We start from the raw sequence: 27140 nt of genomic DNA, 5'->3' as shown, positions 1-27140 counted from the left end.
CTATCTGCAAGAAAAAGTTTTGAGATCAGTCACACTTCAGATGTTCCACTTTGCATAAACATCAAGCAATCACAATTGAATAATCTGCTATTTCCTGTTTTTTTCCCCCTCTGATGTTGAGATAACCTGGAGAGCTTCTTGAGATAATAATGAGAGCTTCACCCCTGTGTTCGCTGACCTACACTGGCTCCCAGTCCACCAACACCTCGATAAAGTTCTTATCCCTGTGTTCAAACCCCTCCCTGGCCTCGCCCCTCCCTATCTCTGCAACCTCCTCCAGCCATACAACTCTCCAGGAACTCTGCGTTCCTCCAATTCTAGCCTCTTGTGCATACCTTACTTCCTTGGCCCCACCATTGGCAGCCGTGCCTTTAACCATCTAAGTCCTAAAGTCTGGAATTCCCTCCCTAATCCTCTCCGCCTCTCTACCTCTCTCTCCTCTTTTAAGACACTCCTTAAAATTACCTCTTTGACCAAGCTTCTTAGTCACCTGTCCTAGTGTCTCCTTCTTTGGCTTCTATAAGTGCTTTTGGACGTCCTGAGGACATGCAAGGTGCTATGTAAAATGCAAGTTCTTTCCTTCAATCTTTCCAGGATGACCCTAAAGTTATTCCATTGCTGCACCCAACTGGTTGTTAAATGATTCAGGAGTAGCGTCGGAGGTGCGTGGAGAGGCCTATAAAAGGCCGCGAGGTCAGGCGGTGCGTCGCTGAGTCGGGAGCAGCGTGAGGAGGTGCGTGGAGAGGCGTGCTTGTGCAGCTACAGGGAGAAGGCAAAAAAGAAGCAGAAAGAAATAGAAAGGTGACGTCATAGCCAAGGGGGTAAGTGATTGGTTGGTGATTGGTGAGTAGTTTTTCTTTCTTCTGTTCGATAACAGTGAGTAAACTTTAACATTGTTGCTGCCAATTTAAGCGTATCTAAGGGTTAAGTCATGGCAGGAAAGCTCGGTCACGTGTTATGCTCCTCCTGTACCATGTGGGAACTCAGGGACACTTCCGGTGTCCCTGACGACTACGTGTGCGGGAAGTGTATCCGCCTCCAGCTCCTGACGGACCGCGTTGCAGAATTGGAGCTGAGGGTGGATTCACTCTGGAGCATCCACGATGCTGAGAATGACGTGAGTTGCACGTGTAGCGAGTTGGTCTTACCGCAGGTGAAGGGTCCACAACCAGCTAGGGAATGGAAGACCAGCAGGAAGAGCAGTGCAAGGAAAGTAGTGCAGGGGTCCCCTGTGGTCATCCCCCTGCAAAACAGATACACTGCTTCGGGTACTGTTGAGGGGGATGACTCATCAGGGGAGGGCAGCAGCAGCCAAGTTCAAAGCTGGCTCTGCTGCACAGGAGGGCAGAAAAAAGAGTGGGAGAGCGATAGTGATAGGGGATTCGATTGTAAGGGGAATAGATAGGCGTTTCTGCGGCCGCAACTGAGACTCCAGGATAGTATGTTGCCTCCCTGGTGCAAGGGTCAAGGATGTTTCTGAGCGGGTGCAGGACATTCTGAAAAGGGAGGGTGAACAGCCAGTTGTCGTGGTGCACATTGGTACCAACGATATAGGTAAAAAAAGGGATGAGGTCCCATGAGACGAATTTAAGGAGCTAGGAGCTAAATTAAAACGTAGGACCTCAAAAGTAGTAATCTCGGGATTGCTACCAGTGCCACGTGCTAGTCAGAGTAGGAATCGCAAGATAGCTCAGATGAATACGTGGCTTGAGCAGTGGTGCAGCAGGGAGGGATTCAAATTCCTGGGGCATTGGAACCGGTTCTGGGGGAGGTGGGACCAATACAAACTGGACGGTCTGCACCTGGGCAGGACCGGACCAATGTCCTAGGGGGAGTGTTTGCTAGTGCTGTTGGGGAGGAGTTAAACTAAGATGGCAGGAGGATGGGAACCAATGCAGGGAGACAGAGGGAAACAAAAAGTAGACAAAAGCAAAAGACAGAAAGGAGATGAGTAAAAGTGGAGGGCAGAGAAACCCAAGGCAAAAAACAAAAAGGGCCACTGAATAAAAAGGAGCTGCAGGAGGGGTCAAAACTAAAAATCATGGTTTAAAAACTAGTATTAAAACACTCTACCTAAACGCACGCAGCATTCGAAATAAAGTAAATGAGTTCACGGCACAAATCATTACAAATGGGTATGATTTGGTGGCCATTACAGAAACGTGGTTGCAGGGTGGCCAAGACTGGGAATTAAACATACAGGGGTATCTGACGATTCGGAAAGATAGACAAGAAGGGAAAGGAGGTGGGGTAGCTCTGTTAACAAAGGATGATATCAGGGCAGTTGTGAGAGACAATATTGGCTCTAATGAACAAAATGTTGAATCATTGTGGGTGGAGATTAGAGGTAGTAAGGGGAAAAAGTCACTGGTGGGCGTAGTTTATAGGCCCCAAATAATAACTTCATGGTGGGGCAGGCAATAATCAAGGGAATAATGGAGGCATGTGAAAAAGGAACGGCAGTAATCATGGGGGATTTTAACCTACATATCGATTGGTCAAATCAAATCGCATGGGGTAGCCTGGAGGAGGAATTCATAGAATGCATACGGGATTGTTTCTTAGACCAGTATGTTACAGAACCTACAAGGGAGTAAGCTATCTTAGATCTGGTCCTGCGTAATGAGACAGGAATAATAAACGATCTCCTCGTAAAAGATCCTCTCGGAATGAGTGATCACAGTATGGTTGAATTTGTAGTACAGATTGAGGGTGAGGAAGTAGTGTCTCAAACGAGCATACTATGCTTAAACAAAGGGGACTACAGTGGGATGAGGGCAGAGTTGGCTAAAGTAGATTGGAAACACAGACTAAACAGTGGCACAATTGAGGAACAGTGGAGGACTTTTAAGGAGCTCTTTCATAGTGCTCACCAAAAATATATTCCAGTGAAAAAGAAGGGTGGTAAGAGAAGGGATAACCAGCCGTGGATAACCAAGGAAATAAAGGAGAGTATCAAATTAAAAACCAATGCGTATAAGGTGGCCAAGGTTAGTGGGAAACTGGAAGATTGGGAAACTTTTAAACGACAGCAAAGAATGACTAAGAAAGCAATAAAGAAAGGAAAGATAGATTACGAAGGTAAACTTGCGCAAAACATAAAACCAGATAGTAAAAGCTTTTACAGATATATAAAACGGAAAAGAGTGACTAAAGTAAATGTTGGTCCCTTAGAAGATGAGAAGGGGGATTTAATAATGGGAAATGTGGAAATGGCTGAGACCTTAAACAATTATTTTGCTTCGGTCTTCACAGTGGAAGACACAAAAACCATGCCAAAAATTGCTGGTCACAGGAATGTGGGAAGGGAGAACCTTGAGACAATCACTATCACTAGTGCTGGACAGGCTAATGGGACTGAAGGTAGACAAGTCCCCTGGTCCGGATGAAATGCATCCCAGGGTATTAAAAGAGATGGCGGAAGTTATAGCAGATGCATTCGTTATAATCTACCAAAATTCTCTGGACTCTGGGGAGGTACCAGCGGATTGGAAAGCAGCTAATGTAACGCCTCTGTTTAAAAAAGGGGGCAGACAAAAGGCAGGTAACTATAGGCCGGTTAGTTTAACATCTGTAGTGGGGAAAATGCTTGAAGCTATCATTAAGGAAGAAATAGTGGGACATCTAGATAGGAATAGTGCAATCAAGCAGACACAGCATGGATTCATGAAGGAGAAATCATGTTTAACTAATTTACTGGAATTCTTTGAAGATATAACGAGCATGGTGGATAGAGGTGTATCGCTGGATGTGGTGTATTTAGATTTCCAAAAGGCATTCGATAAGGTGCCACACAAATTGTTACTGCAGAAGATAAAGGTACGCAGAGTCAGAGGAAATGTATTAGCATGGATAGAGAATTGGCTGGCTAACAGAAAGCAGAGAGTCGGGATAAATGTGTCCTTTTCGGGTTGGAAATCGGTGGTTAGTGGTATGCCACAGGGATCGGTGCTGGGACCACAACTGTTTACAATATACATAGATGACCTGGAAGAGGGGACAGAGTGTAGTGTAACAACATTTGCAGATGACACAAAGATAAGTGGGAAAGCGGGTTGTGTAGAGGACACAGAGAGGCTGCAAAGAGATTTAGATAGGTTAAGCGAATGGGCTAAGGTTTGGCAGATGGAATACAATGTCGGAAAGTGTGAGGTCATCCACCTCCGAAAAAAAACAGTAAAAGGGAATATTATTTGAATGGGGAAAAATTACAACATGCTGCGGTGCAGAGGGACCTGGGGGTCCTTGTGCATGAATCCCAAAAAGTTAGTTTGCAGGTGCAGCAGGTAATCAGGAAGGCGAATGGAATGTTGGCCTTCATTGCGAGAGAGATGGAGTACAAAAGCAGGGAGGTCCAGCTGCAACTGTATAGGGTATTGGTGAGGCCGCACCTGGAGTACTGCGTGCAGTTTTGGTCACCTTACTTAAGGAAGGATATAATAGCTTTGGAGGGGGTACAGAGACGATTCACTAGGCTGATTCCGGAGATGAGGGGGTTACCTTATGATGATAGATTGAGTAGACTGGGTCTTTACTCGTTGGAGTTCAGAAGGATGAGGGGTGATCTTATTGAAACATTTAAAATCATGAAAGGGATAGACAAGATAGAGGCAGAGAGGTTGTTTCCATTGGTCGGGGAGACATGAACTAGGGGGCACAGCCTCAAAATACAGGGGAGCCAATTTAAAACCGAGTTGAGAAGGAATTTCTTCTCCCAGAGGGTTGTGAATCTGTGGAATTCTCTGCCCAAGGAAGCAGCTGAGGCTAGCTAATTGAATGTATTCAAATCACAGATAGATAGATTTTTAGCCAATAAGGGAATTAAGGGTTACGGGGAGCGGGCGGGTAAATGGAGCTGAGTCCACGGTCAGATCAGCCATGATCTTGTTGAATGGCGGAGCAGGCTCGAGGGGCTAGGTGGCCTACTCCTGTTCCTAATTCTTATGTTCTTATGTTCTTATGTTCTTATGATTCCTCCACTACTCTGTGCAGGAGCACATGCCATGTGTTGATCATTCTTTTATGAAGAACTTCCTGATATCAGTCCTAAATTTGCCACTGTGGGAGCACCTTCACCACACGGACTGCCGTGGTTCAAGAAAGAGGCCCTATCACCACCTTCTCAAGGGTATCCAGGGATGGGCAAGGCAATGTCGGCTGAGCGTGTGACACCCACGTCCCGAGAAGGAACAGTAAAACCAACCCATTTTTGCTGCAGCTAAATTGACACCAGCTTTTCTGACGAGCATGGACCTGAGACTGGCTGACGGCAAAATGCTTCAGAGTTTTTCTGAGTGCTGGTAAATGAAGGGAGCCTGTCAGAAAGATGATGAGTTTTGGATGTCTGACTAAATCTGTTGCTGCAAGTTCGATTAAGTGGACTGTTTATATGTTGGTCTGAAGCTATCTGTATGAAGTTATCCTCAATCAGCTTTGAACACAGCAGAATTGGTGAACTGTTACAGATCTGATTGAAATAGAGATTATTTTAAAACTGCTTAAATGTTTATTAGTATAGCTTAATTTAAGGTAAATCTAGATAATCACATGAGGAGAAAGGAATATATATGTTGATGGGGTTAGATCAAGATGAGTGGGAGGAGGCTCGTGTGGAGCATTAATTCTGGCATCGACCTGTTGGGCCAAATGGCCTGTTTCTGTGCTATAAGTTCTACATAATTGGGACTTGCATGTGCCTTAAATCCCTCTGTTTTTCCATTCAATTAATGTTGGTGAGAAATGACTTCAAAACTAGTTGATCTCCAAAAATGTTTACAGAATTTTTAAATATGAGTTGAAATATTAAAAAATAAACCTGCTATTTTATCCCATGACTTTGTTTTCTTTCCATGTTAGTTTATTTGTGGGTTGTGAGGGAGTTTTGCTGTTGTGATCGAGAGACGGGATGGTTACGATCGTGCACATGTGTGTAATTTCTTCTGCATCTTTGCAATGTTTAACATGTTACAAATTTTTATTTTCCCACGCATATAATGTGCGACTGGGGGGGCAACTATCATTGCGTCTGTATCGTGTAGCATCTTTTTGCTGGATTGCGATTGCATAGAATTATTTTCTTTCTCTGGGTAGAACGTGACCGGTGAGAAAATTGAAATTGAGGAGAAAAGGTTTCGCATAATACGATCATCGAGCTACGAAAGTAGAAGGTAACCTATTTAAAGAGATTTTAAAAAACCCACAAAGACTTAAATACTTAACTAATGAGGAAGAAGACAGCTCACAATGTTTATGTTTATTTATAGGAATAGTTATTTCACCAAATTTCTTGCCGCTGATTCACTCACGTGCAAATTGCATAGAATCACAGAATCTTACAGCAGAGGAACACAAGAACAGGAGGAGGTCATTCTCCTCCTCGGGCCTGTTCCGCCGTTCAATTAGATCATGGCTGATCTGTATCTGAACTCCATCTACCTGCCTTGGTTCCGTAACCCTTAAAACCCGTGTCGAACAAAAATCGATCAATCTCAGTTTTGAGATTTTCAATTGACCCCCAGCCTCAACAGCTTTCTGGGGGAGAGAGTTAGAATTTTCCACGACCCTTTGTGCGAAGAAGTGTCTCATCACTCCTGCATGGCCTAGCTCTAATTTTAAGGTTGCACCCCCATCAAAGGAAATAATTTGGGCCGAAATTCCTCCCTCGCCTGAAACAAGTTGCCACACTGCATTTGACCGTCAGTTACCGGCGATATGGATGCGGTGTTATTAAGATAGAAATTGCCCGTTTTCAGGCCCGAAATGGAGCGGAGTGTTAATTCCCAGTGGTGAGGACTGGTTTCAGCAGTGTGCCTGCAGAGTGGAGTGTGTGCCGCAAAATTCCCCATCTATCCATTTGATGCAAACCATCATCCTAATGATGCAGCTGCTCACTGGCCTTCTCAAAATGGCTGGTTTTGCAGCAGTGTCTACAGTTCATATTGACCTTTCTTTGCACAGGATGGCCACTGCCCTGAAAGCTCAGATTGCTCTCCTGCACTCTGGGCAACAGGGCACAGAGCATCTGACTGCTTTCGTCTCTGATGGCTTCCAGAGTATGGCTGCTGCTTGTAGTCTCAGCTGGAGGCTACGCGAGATCGGACTGTTGTTCCCCTGGGGGCCTAACGAGTGCCACCACACCCCGCCGACCTGTGCTCCGGCAGCTTGGTGGGGGAGCTGGGGTGCTGCCCCGGGGGAGTGACGCTGGCTCCTCGGACCAGGATACTGGTGTTGCCACTCCAGTTCGCAGCAGCCGTGAGCCGAGAGCTGCCAGTGAGCAATTGCTGCCAACCATGGCTTCGCCCGACATTTCTGACTGAAGGTGCACAGGGGGATGCGGTCCAGTCTTCAGCCGGCCCGTCCAGGGCCAGAGCTGGTCGAGGGCGTCCGAGAATAACATCTACAGCTTCCTCTACACACTCACAGCAACCTTCCCAAAACCATGAGGCAGCCCCAAGGGGAGATACTGCGGCATAGTGTGGGGATAGGTCTGCGTAAGAGGGAAGGAGTTGGACAAGGGTGATAATAGATTATGTGAGTGTTTTGGAGACCCATTGTTTGCATTTTAATAAATCTTTATTTAATGTTTGGAATTTGTGATCATGTCTCTCATTTCAGTGTGCGGGAATGGTATGTGAGAGGGCTCACAGGTTGGCCCATGGAAATGGCCAGATGCAGGCTTAAATGTGCATTGACTTACGTGAACCGGGCAGCTATGAGGCACGTTGTGCTTCCCTTGCAGGATTAGGATGGGGACGCCGCTTCCTGCGTGGCTGCCCACCCGTTTCCTGCTCCTTCTCCTCCTCCTGCATAGGGGCCACTGCTGCCTCATCCTCCAATGGCTGCCCCCTCATGATGGCCAGGTTGTGGAGCATGCAGCACACCACCACAAATATGGAGACACGCTCAGGCAAGTACTGCAGCACACCCCCTGAGTAGTCAAGGCAACAGAACCTCTGTTTCAGAATGCCGACAGTGTGTTCGATGATGGTACTGGTGGCTGTCAGACTCTCGTCGTATGCAACCTGCCCAGCAGTTCCAGGATTGCGCAGAGGAGTCATGAGCCAAGTGCTCATCGCGTAGCCCTTGTCACCCAGGAGTCAGCCGCAATCTTCATTGGGGCCAGTGAAGAGGCGTGGCACACTGCTCTGGTGCAGTATGAAAGAGTCGTGGGTGTTGTCAGGAAACGCGGCATCCACTTGTAGAATCTTGTGGTTGTGGTCGCAAACAAGTTGTACGTTGAAGGACTGGAAGCCCTTGCGGTTTCTGAATTGCCCAGCAGCCTGTCGGGCTGCCCTGCGACTGACATGGGTGCAGTCAATCACCCTCTGGACCCTGGGGAAGCCCGCAATGTGCAAGAATGCAGTCTGGAGTTCCAATTGCTTCTCCCTGGTCATGGAGAAGGAGATGTAGTTGGCACTCCTCCTGTACAGAGCATCTGTGACCTCCCGTATCGCTGTGTCGGCTGCAAAGTGCGAAATGTTGCAGATGTTCGCAGTGGCAGATTGGAACGAGCCTGTAGCATAAAAGTTGAGGCTATAGTGACCTTCGATGCCACGCTCAGGGCTGTCCTCACCCGTGTCTGTGGCTCCAATTCCGGCTGCAGGAGATTACAGATCTCAGTGACGACGTCCTTCTGGAATCTGAACCTGAATCTGCGCAGGCACTGATCATCACTCACATGCGAATTGAAGACCTTTCCGCGATATGCCTTCTTGTCCCCACTTCTGAGTGGCCGGCTTGCCATGTGAGGTGGCTCATTGCCTGCTCCCTGCTGTTGTTCTGCTTCCTCCAAATCTGCAGGTTGCCGCTGCCCAGCAACTGGCTTCACTGTAGACTGCCTCCTGGGCTGCTCCCACATTATCTGGTGAGCGGGGTCAGTGTACCTGACTCACCTCCTTGGTGAAGGCCATTGCTGAGGCCCTTCGTGTGACACCTCTCTTGCTTGCCCTCTGTGGCCATCTCCCTGGCCCTCTCCATGCTGGTCCGCATAAATGCTGCGGCCTTTGGGTCCTTTTCGGGTTGGAAATCGGTGGTTAGTGGTGTGCCACAGGGATCGGTGCTGGGACCACAACTATTTACAATATACATAGATGACCTGGAAGAGGGGACAGAGTGTAGTGTAACAAAATTTGCAGATGACACAAAGATTAGTGGGAAAGCAGGTTGTGTAGAGGACACAGAGAGGCTGCAAAGAGATTTGGATAGGTTAAGCGAATGGGCTAAGGTTTGGCAGATGGAATACAATGTCGGAAAGTGTGAGGTCATCCACCTTGGGAAAAAAAACAAAAAAAGGGAACACTATTTGAATGGGGAGAAATTACAACATGCTGCAGTGCAGAGGGACCTGGGGGTCCTTGTGCATGAATCCCAAAAAGTTAGTTTTCAGGTGCAGCAGGTAATCAGGAAGGCGAATGGAATGTTGGCCTTCATTGCGAGAGGGATGGAGTACAAAAGCAGGGAGGTCCTTCTGCAACTGTATAGGGTATTGGTGAGGCCGCACCTGGAGTACTGCGTGCAGTTTTGGTCGCCTTACTTAAGGAAGGATATACTGGCTTTGGAGGGGGTACAGAGACGATTCACTAGGTTGATTCTGGAGATGAGGGGGTTACCTTATGATGATAGATTGAGTAGACTGGGTCTTTACTCGTTGGAGTTCAGAAGGATGAGGGGTGATCTTATAGGAACATTTAAAATAATGAAAGGGATAGACAAGATAGAGGCAGAGAGGTTGTTTCCACTGGTTGGGGAGACTAGAACTGGGGGGCACAGCCTCAAAATACGGGGGAGCCAATTTAAAACCGAGTTGAGAAGGAATTTCTTCTCCCAGAGGGTTGTGAATCTGTGGAATTCTCTGCCCAAGGAAGCAGTTGAGGCTAGCTCATTGAATGTATTCAAGTCACAGATGGATAGATTTTTAACTAATAAGGGAATTAAGGGTTATGGGGAGCGGGCGGGTAAGTGGAGCTGAGTCCACGACCAGATCAGCCAGGATCTTGTTGAATGGCGGAGCAGGCTCGAGGGGCTAGATGGCCTACTCCTGTTCCTAATTCTTATGTTCTCTGCGGCCATTGTCCCGGCGCTGCCTGCTGCTCCATGCGTAGGAGGCATTGGCTTGCAAGCACTGCCCCCATCTCAAAGGCCTCCACAAGTGGACCTCCTTGAAGTGGCCTCCCTGTTCTGCAGGTGGAAGGTGCCTCCAGCACTTGCAAAGCAGTGCGCACTGTAGCCTTGCACTGCTAGTCAAAGAACACAAAAAGGTCGCCGACACTAAATCCAATCAAATCACCAACCCTTAAAGACACTCCAGCGGTGTGCATCAGCAACTGTGCATCACCCGCAAAAAACAACTCTTGGTAATGGGGCTTCCGGCGCGAGACCTTAGGAGTGCTGTCCATTACCGCCATGGAAGTATGGGGGGGGGGGGAGGCGGGGGGGGGGGAGAGAGAGGTGTGGTGCTGCACACCGTGGCAAAACCGCAGCAGGGCAACAGCGATATCAGTGGCCATTTAATGAGAACTCGGCGATCACTGCACTCTGCAGCGTGGCTGCCGATTTGAGGTGCTAACAGGCCTTACATGTAACGAGATAATGTATAGCGCCCTCTAGCTCAGAGGTATCGATATACTGTATTGCACCCTCTAGCTAGGAGGTATCAATATACTGTATAGCGCCCTTTAGCTAGGAGGTATAGGGAGCTGTATTGAGAGAGGGGGTCTGTGAAGGAACGCTATTTTAAAGCTCCACATGGCTATTTGCGATCTCCCAAATAAACAGAGTTAAGTTGAACTAAGAGTGTTCAAGAGTGTTCAAGGGACAAAAAAATATATTACCGAGAGGGGCAATTTCGGCTGCTTTCTTTCCGTCTATTCTATCAGCTGCTAATCAAAGCTGAATGCTCAGTTGTGAGTTAACATGTTACATCTTCAACCGGATGTCTGGTATATGGCGTGCCTGTTATCTATTCATTTCTCACAATCTGGTAAGAAAAGCCAACAATTTTGGTTGTAACTAAAGAGAGGGACTAAAGAGTTTGAGTGTTTGTGCATCACTGTATGTGGTGTTAAACTCTAACAGCATATTATGCTTTGCCCATACATTCCAACTGGCCTATCTTTTCATCTATACTTATGTAAAATGTATCCTGCCAGCTAGCTGACACTGGATGGCAGTACAGGAACATGTCAGGCTAATACTGAGGTACACAACAGTGCTACTCCTGAGCTAAAAAAAGGCCTCCATTTAAAGCCGCACACTGAGAAAGCAGTTTACTTCACTTCTCCCTTTCTGTTAATGATCAAGCAGGCTTATACGAATGAAAAGATGTGGCAAGCCTACTTGTATTGATTATATATTTTAATATGTCGCTGAATGCAGTGCATTAAAAAAAAATCCATGGCACTACTGATTTGCTGAGCAAATTTTTATCTCCTTAAGTTGATATAATTGTACAAATTTTATTTTATACAGTCTCAATCGGTGAGTCAGTGCTCCCACACGTAACTGTAGTAAATGTCTAGCCAATGAATCTTTAATGACTTAGCTTTGATAACGCTTTGCTACTCTATTGGGAAATAGAGGTGACGTTTGTGAATCAGAAATGTGGCACCTTGGCACTCCTTTTATGCCTAACCTGTTCGGGGGAAAAAAAAATTCAAAAACTCATTCCAGTCGTTTGAAAACTGATGTACAAATAGAAGCAAGGATCAACGTTGACAGCAGAGAGGAAGAGGATGTGTCTGGGGAGAGGTCCTTGTAAACAATTCAGAGTACGTGTCGTCATATAACGACACGTCACATATTGCAGACATCTCAGTAAGTGTTACGATAACTGTCAGACCTCTGGTATGTGTGATGGATTACTGCAAGTAGAAATATAAGTGAACAAAGACAAATTCTGGCCAAAATGCTGTTGCAGCCTATGACTGTGGCCTGACTGACCAGCGAATTGATAAGGATTTAATGACGTGTTTGCATCTCAGAGGGATATCACAGCAATGATCACACTCCCTGCAAAATGTTATCCATCCTTCGTCAAGCTTGCTGTTATGTTGTTGAAAATTAATCTCATCAAAAATCAATGCGATATATGGGGAAAATTTCCTCCGATTGCTGTGTGTCATGGTGATTACATCGGTTAGATTGACTCTGGATGTTATTTCTAATTAAATTGTAAGCATATTTTATGATCTTGCTCACATTTTATTCAAGATTAATGTTGTAACCCAACAAAGCATTCCCTTCATTTGTTTAACAAGGGTCAAAACTGCAAAAAGGGATAAAAGAATCTAACCCTTATTTTTAATTTTTGAAAGAGAGGAAATTGACAAAGTAGAGATGCCAATGCTGGAATGTTTTTCTGCCAAGAACAGACCTTAAATGAATGATATCAATGCGACTTTACTGCAGTCTTTTAAACTGAAATCAAAAACAATGGCTACAATGCTTCCTCAGCATTTTCTAGAATCTAAGTCTATTTTCCATAAATGTTTCAAAAATAAATAAAAATCTAAGTTGGTTGCGGCAATAAAATATCTGCATGATGGGATAACTCTACAACATGAACTCCTGAAACCAAAGTGGCTATTAGGGACAGATCATGTCATTAGGACTAATTGTTTGAGCGACACTGTCCAGGCGAGGTTCAGATATAAAAATCAGTCAAGTTTATGTTCAGTATTGCTCCTTTATACCTCCCGCTCACCAAGTATGGAACACCCGCTGTAGCGCCTGTGCAGTACGTACCGTACTGGCAACCCTTAGTGACACTGGCCAAGTTAATGAAAATTTGTGCTAAATTCTTGGGGCTGGAGGTTTGTTCAGATTGCGCCTCTGTTAGTGCCCCAGAGGGGAAATGGGTCTGGAAATTTGGTGCCGGTTTTACGGCAGTGCTGAGCAGTACTGCCCGGCAGTGTCGCGCCAGTGTGCAACGCCCCCGTTATCGCCCCGAACTCGAAATGTGTGTTGCGCTGACCCGGCAGGCAACCTGCCCGAGAAAGCTGGCGGTCAGAGCTGTTCCGGCGGCGATGAGGGAAGGGACGACCGCGTGAGGTCAGTGTGATTGTTTCTTTTCTTTGCTTCCTTTTAGTGACTTATCTTTATTTGGGGTGAGCAAGGTATTGGGAATGTTTTTTGTGTCGATTTTTAATTTCCAGAGGAGGCCTCTCTCAGGGTGCTACTAATCCTGCTCTTTAGCAATGGATCTCCAGTTGCTCACCTGGCCTAGTGCGCTAGGATAAGTGTGGAATGTTTCCCTCAACGTTCTGTTCCACTGTTAGGGCGCAGCTGCTGAATTTTGCGGCTGCCGACCGAAACCATTTATCCACCGCCCTTTATTACCGCCTCTAAAAACCCACAACCGAAAATCCAGGCCACAGAATCTTACAGCACAGAGGGAAACCATTCGGCCCATCGTGCCAGTGCCGACACTTTGAACGAGCTATCCAATTCATCGCAATCCCCTGCTCTTTCCCCATAGCCCTGCATTTTGTTTTCCTTTTCAAGTATACATCCAATTCCAATTTGAAAGTTACTATTGAATCTGCTTCCACCACCCTTTCAGATGGTGCATAACAACTTGTTGCATAATAAAAAACCAGCTCAATTATCGTAAGAGCATAAGAACATAATAGATGCAAGAGTAGGCCATTCGGCCCTTCGAGCCTGCTCCGCCATTCAATAAGATCACGGCTAATCTTTTACCTCAACTCCACCTTCCCGCACTATCCCCATATCCTTTGGATCCCTTAGTATCCAAAAATCTATCGATTTCAGTCTTGAATATACTCAAAGACTGAGCTTCCACAGCCCTCGGGGGTAAAGAATTCCAAAGATTCACAACCGTTTGAGAGAAGAAATTTCTCCTCATCTCAGTCCTTTTTCTGAGACTGTAACCCTTGGTTTTAGACTCCCAAGCCAGGGGAATCATATTCCCTACATCTACCCTATCAAGCCGCTGAAGAATTTAAAATGTTTTTATGAGATTACCTTTCATTAGAGAATGTAGGCTTAGTCGATTCAATCTCTCCTCATAGGACAATGCCCCCATCCCAGGGATCAATCTGGTGAACCTTTGTTGCATCGCCTCCAAGACAAGTATATCCTTCCTTAGGCAAGGAGACCAAAACTGTACACAATACTCCAGGTGCAATCTCACCAGGGCCCTATATAATTGCAGTAAGATTTATTTACTCTTATACTCCAATCCTTCTGTAATAAAGGCCAACATACCATTTGCTTTCCTAATTGCTTGCTGTATCTGCATGTTAACTTTTTGTGATTCGTATTAAGGACACCCAGGTCCCTCTGAATACCAACATTTCCCAATCTCCCACCATTTAAAACATATACTGCTTCTCTATTGTTCCTACCAAACGGGATAAATTGACATTTCCCACATGATATTCCATCCACCTTGTTCTTGCCCACTCACTTAACCTGTCTATATCCCTTTTCAGGCTCTTTGCCCTCCTCACAACTTATTTTCCCACCTAGCTTTGTATAGTCAGCAAACTTGGATACATTACACTCGGTCCCCTCATCTAAGTCATTGATATAGATTGTAAATAGCTGAGGCCCCAGCACTGATCCTTGTGGTAACCCAGTAGTTACAGTCTGCCAACCCGAAAATGACCTGTTTATTCCTGCTCTTTGTTTCTATCCATTAAACAATCCTCAGTCCATGCTAATATATTAGCCCCCAATTCCATGAGTCCTAATTTTTTATAATAACCTCCTGTGTGGCACTTTATCAAAAGCTTTTCAAAAATCCAGGTACACTACATCCCCTGGTTCCCCCTTATCTACTCTGCGAGTTATGACCTCAAAGAACTCTAGCAGATTTGTCAAACCTGATTTCCCTTTCATAAATCCGTGTTGACGCTGCCCAATGCTATGATTTTCCAAGTGCCCTGTTACCACGTCCCTAATAATAGATTCTAGCATTTTCCCTACTGCTGATGTCAGGAAAACTGGCTTAGAGTTCCCTGTTTTTTTTCTCCCTCCTTTCTTGAATAGCGGGGTTACATTTGCTACCTTCCAATCTGCAGGGACCGTTCTAGAATCTAGGGAATTCTGGAAAGATCAAAACTAGTGCATCCACGATCTCTGCAGCCACCTGTTTTAAAACCCTAGGATGTAGGTCTTCAGGCCCAGGGGCTTTGTTAGGTTTTAGTCCCATTAATTTCTCTAGTGCTATTTCTTTAGTAATACTAATTAATTTAAGTGCCTCATTTTTTCCTTGCTTTTTGTGGTATATATCAATGATTTAGACTTGAATGTAGGGGGTATGATTAAGAAGTTTGCGGATGATACGAAATTTGACAGTGTGGTTGATAATGAAAAGGAAAGCTGTAGACTGCAGGAAGATATCAATGAACTGGTCACTTGGGCAGATCAGTAGCAACTGAAATTCAATCCGGAGAAGTTTGAGGTAATATGTTTGTGGAGGGCTAACAAGGCAATGGGATACACATTAAATGGTAGTACACTGAGAAGTGTAGAGGAACAAAGGGACGTTGGAATGCATGTCCCACAGATCGCTGAAAGTAGCAGGCCAGGTAGATAAGGTGGTTAAGAAGGCATACGGAATACTTGCCTTTATTAGCCGAAGCATAGAATACAAGAGCAAGGGGGTAATGCTTGAACTGTATAAAACACTAGTTTGACCACAGCTAGAGTACTGCATACAATTCTGGTCACCACATTACAGGAAAGATGTGATTGCACTAGAGAGCGTACAGAGGAGATTTACGAGGATGTTGACTGGACTGGAGAATTTTAGCTATGAGGAAAGATTAGATAGGCTGGGTTTGTTTTCTTTGGAACAGAGGAGGCTAAGGCGAGACCTGATTGAGGTGTATAAAATTATGAGGGGCCTAGATAGAGTGGATAGGAAGGACCGATTTTTCTTAGCGGAGGGGCCTCCTTCCGTGCTATAAATTTCTATGATTGTATGATTCTATAATTCTCACCAGACCCTTGATTCCCCACTATTCTCAGAATGATTTTTGTGTCTTCTACCGTGAAGACAGATACAAAGGCCCCGATATTGGTGGCCTTACCGCCCACTGCTGCCTGTTGCTGCCGACTGCCACCGAGTTTTGCTGCCATTTTCCACTTGGGCTGGAGCGGGAGGGAGGGGAGTACCGCCGGGAACCATCCACTGATGGCCTCTGGCGGCCGAGTAGCGTAAGTGGCCTCCTGCCCGCCGAGCTGCCAGAATGGTGCGGGTGGAAGTCGGCGGGAATTGGCACCAGCAGGGGGAAGGACCGCTGCATGGAGGCTGGTCTAACCCCGACAGTAAGTATGAAGAACGGGAAAAAAAGGTTAGTGACCATATTTTTGAATTTTTTTTTTCCAGCAACTTACCGGGATGGGGGTCCCCTGAAGGTGCTCTGGTGTTTATTTTGTTCGTCATGATTTTTATTTGCAGGTCTTCCACCCTCCCTGGGCCCAACTCCATCCTCGGCGGCACTTGGGCGGCAAGAGCCTTTGCCGCCGAGATTGAGAGCTCCAGCCTACTGCCGCCCAGATTGACGGCGTAATCGGTACTGCCATCCCTTTTAGATGAATCTTCCTGGCAAAGTACTGCCCGGTTTCTCGACGGCCATCGGCAGTTCTTTGGGCGGCACTTGGGCGGTCTTTGGCCTTCACCAATTTCAGCCCCAAAGTATTTGTTTAATGTCTCTGCCATTTCCTTATTCCCGATTATAATTTCTCCGGTTTCTGCCTGTAAGGGACCCACGTTTCTCTTCCTTTTTACATACCTATGCAAGCTTTTAAAATAAGTTTTAATGTCTTTTGCTAATTTACTCTCATATTCTTTTTTCTCTCTCTATCAATTTCTTGGTCATTCTTTGCTGAATTCTAAAATCCTCTCAATTCTTTGGCTTACTACTCTTTTTGGCAACATTATAAGCCTCTTCCTTTAATCTGTTTAATGTGTTTTCTGGTTACTGACTACCCTCTTCCACCTGCCAGTAGAAACAGTTTCTCCTGATTTACTCTATCAAAACGCTTCATGATTTTGAACACCTCTATAAAATCTCCCTTAACCTTCTCTGCTGTAAGGAGAACAATCCCAGATTATCTAGTGTCTCCACATAAAGCGAAGTCGCTCATCCCTGGCACTCTCCTCTGCAGCCTCTCCAAGACCCTTACATCCGAATGCTGCTTAGGAGCTATGAGAGAATGGAATATTCACCCCATCCGTTTGGCTGGATTCGTATCGACAACTCAACAGTAAGGGGACATTGATGTAATGAACTCAAAGCTTGATCTAATTCGCTCATGCCTTAAATCTTATTTAATTCATGATTCAACGTGATATTAAGGATACATCTGCACAAAACATGAAGCACTGCATTTAAGAGGAACAGGAAATGATCCTGAAAGAACGGGAATTAGAATTTTCAAAGTTGAAAGGTTATGTAATCAATAAAGAGCTACCACAGCTACTTCTGTTTCATATAATTATAAGACCTTTTGAGCTTATAATTAGTTTACTGAACTAGTGACAAAAAAATATTTTTCCACCACACCCTGCATGGCTTCTACATCAAGATCTTGGAGGTCACAGACCAACTGCAAAGTAAAACTCAAGAGTGTACTGCAGTGCTCTAACTGACATATCTTAACATTAGATTCAGAATCATACTCATTACTGCACCAGTGTGAGATTTTTCCTTTTATTTATTCTCAAGATGTGGACCATCGCTGGCATTTATTGCTCATCCCTAATTACCCTCGAGAAGGTGGTGGTGAGCCGTCTTCTTGAACCGCTGCAGTCCGTGGGCTGAAGGTACTCCCACAGTGCTGTTAAGTAGGGAGTTCCAGGGTTTTGACCTCGTGATACATTTCAAAGTCAGTATGGTGTGTGACTTGGAGGAGTGGAACTTGGAGGTGATGGTGTTCCCATGCACCTGCTGCCCTTGTCCTTCTAGGTGGTATAGGTCGTGGGTTTGGGAGGTGCTGTCGAAGAAACCTTGGCAAGTTGCTGCAGTGCATCTTGTAGATGGTACACAGTGCAACCACGGTGCACCGGTGGTGGAGGGAGTGAATGTTGAAGGTGGTGGATGGGATGCCAATCAAGCAGGTTACTTTTTCCTGGATGGTGTCGAATCTTGAGTGTTGTCGTTGCTGCACTCATCCAGGGAAGTGGAGAGTATTCCATCACACTCTTGACTTGTGCCTTTTAGATGGTGGAAAGGTTTTGGGGAGTCAGGAGGTGATGCACTCACTGCAGAATACCCAGCCTCTGACCCGCTCTTAGAAACATAGAAACATAGAAATTTACAGCGCAGAAGGAGGCCATTCCGGCCCATCGTGTCCGTGCCGGCCGACAAAGAGCCAGACGGCCCTTGGTCAGCAGCCCTAAAGGTTACATATAAACCTATGAACAATGACGGAAAGGTAAAGAACACCCAGCCCAACCAGTCCGCCTCACACAACTGCGACACCCCTTATACTAAAACATTCTACACTCCACCCCAACCAGAGCCATGTGATCTCCTGGGAGAGGCAAAAACCAGATAAAAACCCAGGCCAATTTAGGGAGAAAAAATCTGGGAAAATTCCTCTCCGACCCATCCAGGCGATTGAAACTAGTCCAGGAGATCACTCTGGCTGTATTCTATTCCCTGCAGTACTTACCATTATATCTTCACCGTCCAACAAAAGGTCATCCAGTCTAATCCCAATTACCAGCTCTAGGTCCGTAAACCTGCAGGTTACTGCACTTTAAGTGCTCATCCAACCATCTCTTAAAAGTGGTGAGGGTTTCTGCATCCACCACTCTTCCAGGCAACGAGTTCCAGATCTCCACAACCCTCTGCGTAAATAAGCTCCCCCTCAAATCCCTTCTAAACCTTCCACCAGCCACCTTAAAATGATGCCCTCTCATAATAGACACCTCCACCAATGGAAATAGACCCTTAATATCCACTATGTCTAGGCCCCTCAATATTTTGTACATCTTAATGAGGTCGCCTCTCAACCTCCTCTGTTCCAAAGAGAACAAACCCAGCCTATCCAATTTGTCCTCATAACTAAGATTCTCCATTCCAGGCAGCATCCTAGTAAATCTCCTCTGCACCCTCTCCAGTGCAATCACGTCCTTCCGATAATACAGCGACCAGAACTGCATGCAATACTCCAGCTGTGGCCTAACCAGTGTATTATACAATTTAAGCATATTCTCCCTGCTCTTATATTCTATGCCTCAGCCAATAAAGGCAAGCATTCTGTATGCCTTCTTAACCACCTTATCCACCTGGCCTGCTACTTTCAGGGAACAGTGGACAAGCACTCCAAGGTCCCTTTGTCATCTACACTATTAAGTGGCCTACCGCTTAATATGTATACCCTTTCCTTATTAGCCCTCCCAAAGTGCATCACCTCACACTTCTCTGAATTAAATTCCATTTGCCACTGCTCTGCCCATCTGACGAGTAGATTGTTATCCTCCTGCAGCCCATGACTTTTCTCTTCATTATCAACCACACAGCCAATTTTAGTGTCGTCTGCAAACTTCTTAATCGTGCTCCCTATATTCCAATCTAAATCATTGATATATACCACAAAAATCAAGGGTCCCAGTACTGAGCCCTGTGGAACGCCACTGGAAACACCCTTCTAGTCACAAAAACATCCATCAATCATTACCCTTTACTTCCTACCTCCAAGCCAATTTTGGATCCAACTTGACATTTTGCCCTGTATCCCATGGGTTTTAACATTCATGACCAGTCTACCATGTGGGACCTTATCAAAAGCTTTGCTAAAGTCCATATATACTACATTGTACGCACTACCCTCATCGACCCTCTTGGTTACCTCCTCAAAAAATTCAATCAGATTAGTGAGACACGATCTTCCCTTAACAAATCCGTAGCCACGGTATTTATATGGCTGGTTCAGTTAGGCTTTAGGTCAATGGTGACCTCCAGCATGTTGATGGTAATCCCGTTGAATGTCAAGCAGAGGCGGCTAGACTGTCTCTTGTTGGAGATGGTCATTGCCTGGCACTTGCGTGGCCCGAATGTTACTTGCCAATTATCAGCCCAACCTTGAATGTTGTCCAGATTTTGCTGCATGTGGGCATGAACTGCTTCATTCTCTGGAGAGTTGCGAATGGCACTGAACACTGTGCAATCATCAGCAAACATCCCCATTTCTGACCTTATGATGGAGGGAAGGACAATGAAGAAGGAGCTGAAGATGGTTGGGCCTGGGACACTGCCCTGAGGAACACCTGACATAATATCCTGGGGCTAAGATGATTGCCCTCCAACAAGCACAACCACCTTCCTTTGTGCTAGGTATGACTCTAGCCAATGAAAAGTTTCCCCCATTCCTATTTACTTCAATTTTACTAGGGCTCCTTGATGCCACATTTGGTCAAATGGTGCCTTGATTTCAAGGGCAGTCACTGTTACAACTAACTCTGCCACTTACAAATATTTTTATGAAACTGCCCTTCATACAAATGATAGAATGAGAAGATACATATGAAACATGGCAAACAATTGAAGCCTTTTTGGACAATCTGACTTGCATGCCCGTTGGCCCACCTCTTAACCAGGCTTCATCGCACACTGCAGATATTGAAGCAATGAGCTCATCCTGCTGTTTCCTGATCCAGCTCATAGCTGTAACCTTTCTGTATGAGCTAAAATTATTTAGTCAATGCCCTCATGTCTTGTTAGAGCCAAATCCTATCATGACCAGCTGTGGTCACAGGGTTGGCAGAATAATTGCGCATCAACAATTTTCCATCGCAAGATTTACTCAATGTTTATATTAAAAATTGAATATCTGCAAGTATTTTCTCATTACAAGTTCCTATGTTGGTTTCAATGGGTAGCACACTCGCCTCTGAGTCAGAAGGTAGTGATTTCAAGTCCCACTCCTGAGACTTGAGCACATAAATCTAGGCTGACACTCCAGTGCAGTGTTGAGGGAGCACTGCACTGTCGGAGATGCCTATCTTTCGGATGAGACATTAAACCGAGGCCCTGTCTGCCCTCTCAGGTGAATGTATAAGATCCCATGGCACTATTTTGAAGAAGAGCAGGGGAGTTATCCCTGGTGTCCTGGCCAATATTCATCCTTCAATCAACACAAGAAAAACAGATTATCTGATCATTATCACAATGCTGTCTGTGGGAGCTTGCTGAGCGCAAATTGGCTGCCGCATTTCCCACATTACAACAGTGACTACAATCCAAAATTACTTCATTGGCTATAAAGTGCTTTGAGATGTCCAGTGAGTCGTGAAAGGTGCTATATAAATGTAATTTTTTCTTTCTTTATAATGGAAACTAACTGTATAAGCCTGTCCGACTGTAATTACAGCCTCCCATCAATGATGATGCTGTAGTGCTCAGTATTGCCTCTCCCTTTACTGCAGAGAAACACTATGCTCCAACCAACTCTGCTTTCTAAATGGCTATACATTTTGCTGTTGAATTATGAGTAATAATTTAAAATCAAAGTATTATATAAAAGGAATGACCAGCCTCCCACCTTGTAGCCTCCGTAAACTTGGGCTCATCCAAAACTCTGCTCTCCAAATCCTAACTCGCACCAAGTCCCGTTCACCCATCATCCCACCCCACCTTGCACGCTGACCTGCATTGGCTCCTGGACGGGCAATGCCTTGATTTTAATATTCTCATCTTTGTTTTGAAATCCCTCCATGGCCTTGCCCCTCTCTAGCTCTGTAACCTCCTCCAGCCCTACAGTCCTCTGAGATATCTGCGCTCCAATTCTGGCTTCTTGCGCATCCCCACTTTTCATGGCTCGACCATTGGCGGCCCTGCCTTCAGCTGCCTTAAGCACAAAATTCCCTTCCTAAACTATACCGCCTTTCTCTCTACCTTCTTTTAAGACACTCCTTAAAACCTACCTTTCTGACCAAGCTTTGGGTCACCTGTCCTAATATCTCCTTCCATGTCCTAATAACGCCGCTGTGAAGTGCCTTAGGCAATTTTACTATATTAAAGACACTGTATAAATGAAAGTTGTAGATCAATATCTGAATTTTAATATGCCTGAGTTACATCTGCATGCCATGATCCGATTGTACCTTATCCTCTAACCCTGCTTGATCTGAAGACCACACTCGGTTTTGACTCCCTGCCAGGAAGGCCATGCTGATCGAGGAATATCAACTTAAATATCACATAACCTTGATGATAATAGTTTCTAATTTTACTTTAATAGCTCCTAAACTTATATTTTTAAACATTATCCTCCCGATCCAATGCACAAAACTACATTCCACCAATGGAACGCTCTCCTTGGAATTTGCCAATGACATTGTCAAGGTTCTTTGTGTACTTTCCCAATTTCTGTTTCTTCCTAATGACATCATTTTGGTTATTAGCTTGAAATTAATTTAGCCCATTAGCCGAGTAAACAGGACTGGAATATTTCAAACAATATGGCATCTTTAATGTAGGTTTAATGGTTCAATGTTGTGCTATTAGTGCAATTATGCAGAGCTTATGATGGAGAGGGTCAGACTGAAATGCTAATGGGTTGAGTAATAACTAATAGTTCAGAGTACAGTGTCCATAACTATATCCCAGCCATCCAAACAAAATGGGGTGGCATCCATTTCTGTCTAATTGCCGTGAAACAAATTTTTTGATTTTCCTTGATGACAAATCGACTCATTATTGTCAAAAAAACAGCAGCAACAGCGAGGTGTACAGATGGTTTGGGAATTTATGGCAGTAGAACAAGGCTGGAAATACCAGCAAACACTCAATTGTACAGTTGCCTTCACAGCGTAGGCTTGTTGTAATTCGAGAAAGCTGAGAATAAGAAAAGACCCATTGGCCCCCATCCTTCTTCTGGTGGGTCTAGACTATTCCCAAGATCCTCATGGAACTGCTCAAAGAGGAACAGATAGTCATCCCAATGTCCCAACCAACATTCTTTCCTAGACTACAACCACCACCATGAAAAGCAGATCATTTGGTCAATATTCTCAGTGCTATGTCGTGGGATCTTGCTGCTACAGGTCATTGTATGTAAATTGCGTCCAAAACGTTTTAACAGAAATGATAAGGTGTTATACAAAAGCAAGCCTGCGGGTACGTTAGCATGTTATTGGTCTAATAATCCAAAGGGCTGGACTAATGATCCAGAGACGTGAGTTCAGATCGCACCATGGCAGCTGGGGAATTTAAATTCAGCTAATTAAATAAATCTGGAATTAAAAAGCTAGTATCAGTAATGCTTACCATGAAACTACCGGATTGTCGTGAAAACCCATCTGGTTCACTAATGTCCTTTAGGGAAGGAAATCTGCCATCCTTACCTGGCCTGGTCTATATGTGACTCCAGGCTCACAGCAATGTGGTTGACTCCTAACTGCCCTCTGAAATGGCCTAGCAAGCCACTCAGTTGTATAAAACCGCTACATAGAAGAATACTAAGAATAGACTGGACGGACCACTCGGCACCGATCTAGGCACTGGACTCAACAAAGACACACCCAGCTCAGTAAACCTGGCAAAGTCCTCCTCACTAGGGACATCTGGGGACTTGTGCCAAAATTGGGAGAGCTGTCCCACAGACTAGTCAAGCAACCGCCTGACATAGTCATACTCACAGAATCATACCTTTCAGCCAATGCCCCAGACTCATTCATCACCATCCCTGGGTATGTCCTGTCCCGCTGGCAGGCAGATCCACCAGACGTGGTGCACAGTGGTATACAGTCAGGAGGGAGTGTGCCAGAGAGTTCTCAAGATTGACTCCAGACCCCAATGAAGTCTCATGGCTTCAGGTCAAACATGGGCAAGGAAACCTCCTGCTGATTACCACCTATCACCCTCTATCAGCTGATTAATCAGTATTCCTCCGTGTTGAACACCACTTGGAATAAGCATTGAGGGTAGGAAGGTCACAAAATCTATTCTGGGTAGGGGACTTTAATGTCCATCACCAAGAGTGGCTCAGTATAACCATAACTGACCGAGCTGACCGAATACTGAAGGACATAGCTACCAGACTGGGCTTGCAGCAGGTGGAGAGAGAATCAACACGAGGGAAAAGCCTACTTAACCTCGTCCTCAGCAATCTGCCTGTTGTAGAAGCATCTGTCCGTAACTTCGCTTCTCGGCCTTTTGGCTAAGATCAAGTGTAGTATCTGTTCTTATCAGTTTAATATCCCCTATGGGGACCTGATATTAAATTGTTTTTTGGATAGGGAGCTGGATCAGGGGCTTGCCCCATCCACTCCATGCACCGACCTGGTATTGCTATATTTCCAGGAATGGTGCAACTTCGCCTCTCGGCCTTTTGGCCTAAGATCAAATATATTGGCGCAAAGTGATCTTTGGCGTTAGAGTTGATCTGGAAAGAAATTGGACATAAAAAAAAAAAATCTGTCCGTAACAGACCTAAGCGATCCCACAACCAATGGATCAGATCAAAGCTCTGCAGTCCTACGACATGCAGTCATGAATTGCGCTGGACAATTAAACAACTAACAGGAGGAGGAGGCTCCATGAACATCCCCATCCTCAATGATTGCAGAGCTCAGCACGCGAGTGCAAAAGACAAGGCTGAAGCGTCTGCAACCTTCTTCAGCCAGAAGTGGATGATCCATTTTGTCTCCTCCTGAGATTCCCACCATCACAGAAGCCAGTCTTCAGCCAATTTGATTCACTCCATGTGATATCAAGGAACAGCTTAACCCACTGGCTAAAGCAAAGGCTATGGGCCCCGGCAACATCCCGGCTGTCATGCTGAAGAAGTGTGTTCCAGAACTAGCCACAGCTCTAACCAAATTGTTCCAGTACAGCTATAATTCTGCATCTATCTGACAATGAGGAATATTGCCCAGGTATGTCCTGTCCATAAAAAGCAGGACAATTCCAATCTGACCATTTACCACCCTATCAATCTACTGTCAATCATCAGCAAAGTGATGGAAGGTGTCGTTGACAATGCAATCAAGCGGCACTTACTCACCAATAACCTGCTCACCGATGCTCAGTTTGGGTTCTGCTAGGACCACTCGGCTTCAGGCCTCATTATACTCTTGGTCCAAACATGGAAAAAAGAGCTGAATTCCAGAGATGACTGCCCTTGACATCAAGGCAGCATTTCATAGAGTGTGGCATCAAGGAGCCCTAGTAAAATTGAAGTCAATGGGAATTGGGGGAAAATTCTCCATTGGCTGGAGTCATACCGAGCATAAAGGAAGATGGTTGCGGTTGTTGGAGGGCAATCATCTCAGCGCCAGGACATCACTGCAGGAGTTCCTCAGGGCAGTGTCCTAGGCTCAACCATCTTCAGCTGCTTCAACAATGACCTTCCCTCCATCATAAGGTCAGAAATGGGGATGTTCGCTGATGATTGCACAGTGTTCAGTTCCATTCGCAACGCCTTAGATAATGAAGCAGTCCCTGCCTGCATGTGGCAAGACCTGGATGGCATTCAGGCTTAGGCTGATAAATGGCAAGTAACATTCACACCCCACAGGTGCCAGGCAATGACTGCCTTGCCACTGCACCAAGACCTAGCTCTGTCAAGTCCGTGTGGTGGCTGGTGTGCAACGGTCACCACATGTTAAAAAAATCCACGCACAGGCATCTTCCACCCTTCAGGATGTAGTTCAGGATCTGGAATATTAGGTCCTTCATTGAAACACCTGTGAACTCATCCCTTTTTGGCGTGGAAGCAGGTCATCCTCGATACGAGGGACCGCCTATGATGATGTTGATGATCTCCAAGAAGAGAGAGTCTAACAAGTGTACCTTGACATTCAATGGCATTACAATCATCGAATCCCCAACTATCAACATCCTGAGGCATCACCATTGACCAGAAACTTAATTGGACCAGCCACATAAATACTGTGGATACCAGAGCAGGTCAGAGGCTGGGTATTCTGTCTTTCCACCATCTACAAGGCACAAGTCAGGAGTGTGATGAAATACTCTCCACTTGACTGGATGAGTGCAGCTCCAATGACACTCAAGAAACACGACACCATCCAGGACAAAGCAGCCGTCTTGATTGGCACCCCATCCACCACCTTCAACATTCACTCCCTCCACCACCAGTGCACCGTGGCTGCAGTTTGTACCATCTACAAGATGCACTGCTGCTAACTCGCCAAGGCTTCTTCGACAGCACCTCCCAAACCTCCTAGAAGGACAAGGGCAGCAGGTCTATGGGAATACCACGAACTCCAAATTCCCATTCTGACTTGGAATTATATCGCTGGGTCAAAATCCTGGAACTCCCTCCGTAACTCCCTCCGTAACAGCACTGTCGGAGTACCTTCACCACAAGGACTGCAGCAGTTCAAGAAGGTGGCTCACCACCTCTTCTCAAGAGCAATTAGGGATGGGCAATAAATGCTGGCCTTGCCCACGATGCCCACATCCCAGGGACGAATAAAAAGAAAGTTTATCTTTTCTTATTCAAACTTCCCTGTGACCATGTATAATTTACTTCATCAAGGACAGTGCCCCTCCAATTCAATAACCGACAGAAGATTCTTCAATGTTTAATCTCTATCCATCAAAAGATAATCAAATGCAATAGCCAGGTCAATCAATAAAGGTTGCATATAATTTTCTGCTACATGGTGCTGCAAAAGTATCAGGACATTGCGAGAAACCTGTATATGCAAGAATATTCATACTGCATTCAACTGGCTTCACTATATGACCTGATCTGGTTCACTGAATTGCTTTCCATCAATTTTCAGGAACCACAAAATCTGAATTGGAAGGTTTCTGTGTTTTGTCGTTATTGGCGCTCTCCCAGCTTTGTTCACTAGGTAGCGCTATAACCTCTGAGTCGGAAGACTGTGGGGGAGAAATTCGAATGCTTTGCGCCTCCCGTTAGTGCCTGCTGGGGGCGGTAACGGGACGCTAAGGGGTTACCGACCTGGCGCGGCGAATTCACCGACACCCGCGAACTTCCCTGCTGGTTTTGTGCTGGCGCTAACACTTACCAGCTCGGTCTCTCGCGCCCAATAAATCATGACATCATCAGGTGTGCAGCGCCCTGTTACCTCCCCGGGTGTGAAATTGCCTCTCACCTCCTGCTGTATCGCTGGGTGTCAAACAGCGGCACTGACAGGAGGCATTTTCACTTCGGCTCGCCGC

General features: G+C 45.6%; 2 protein-coding genes and 1 pseudogene across 2 annotated transcripts in view; 1 reads left to right on the top strand and 2 right to left on the bottom strand.

Moving 5' to 3' along the window:
• The window catches only part of LOC139266975 (keratin-associated protein 10-11-like), a gene marked incomplete at its 3' end in the record, with an annotated part of 43856 nt that extends 35784 nt beyond the window's left edge, over positions 1-8072 (bottom strand). The window contains exon 1 of the mRNA XM_070884615.1: positions 7778-8072. Within this exon, the coding sequence (XP_070740716.1) occupies positions 7778-8072 (295 nt within the window). The remainder of the gene's footprint in view (positions 1-7777) is intronic.
• Positions 1-27140, bottom strand: part of LOC139266570 (protein eyes shut homolog) — a 262566-nt gene that overhangs the window by 105597 nt on the left and 129829 nt on the right. The gene's annotated exons all lie outside the window — the stretch shown is intronic.
• On the top strand, positions 24122-24300 carry LOC139267676 (U2 spliceosomal RNA; annotated as a pseudogene).

The sequence above is a fragment of the Pristiophorus japonicus genome, chromosome 7, assembly GCF_044704955.1.
Source record: "Pristiophorus japonicus isolate sPriJap1 chromosome 7, sPriJap1.hap1, whole genome shotgun sequence".
Classification (NCBI taxonomy): Eukaryota; Metazoa; Chordata; class Chondrichthyes; family Pristiophoridae; genus Pristiophorus; species Pristiophorus japonicus.
This window is presented reverse-complemented; position numbering and strand designations above follow the sequence as displayed.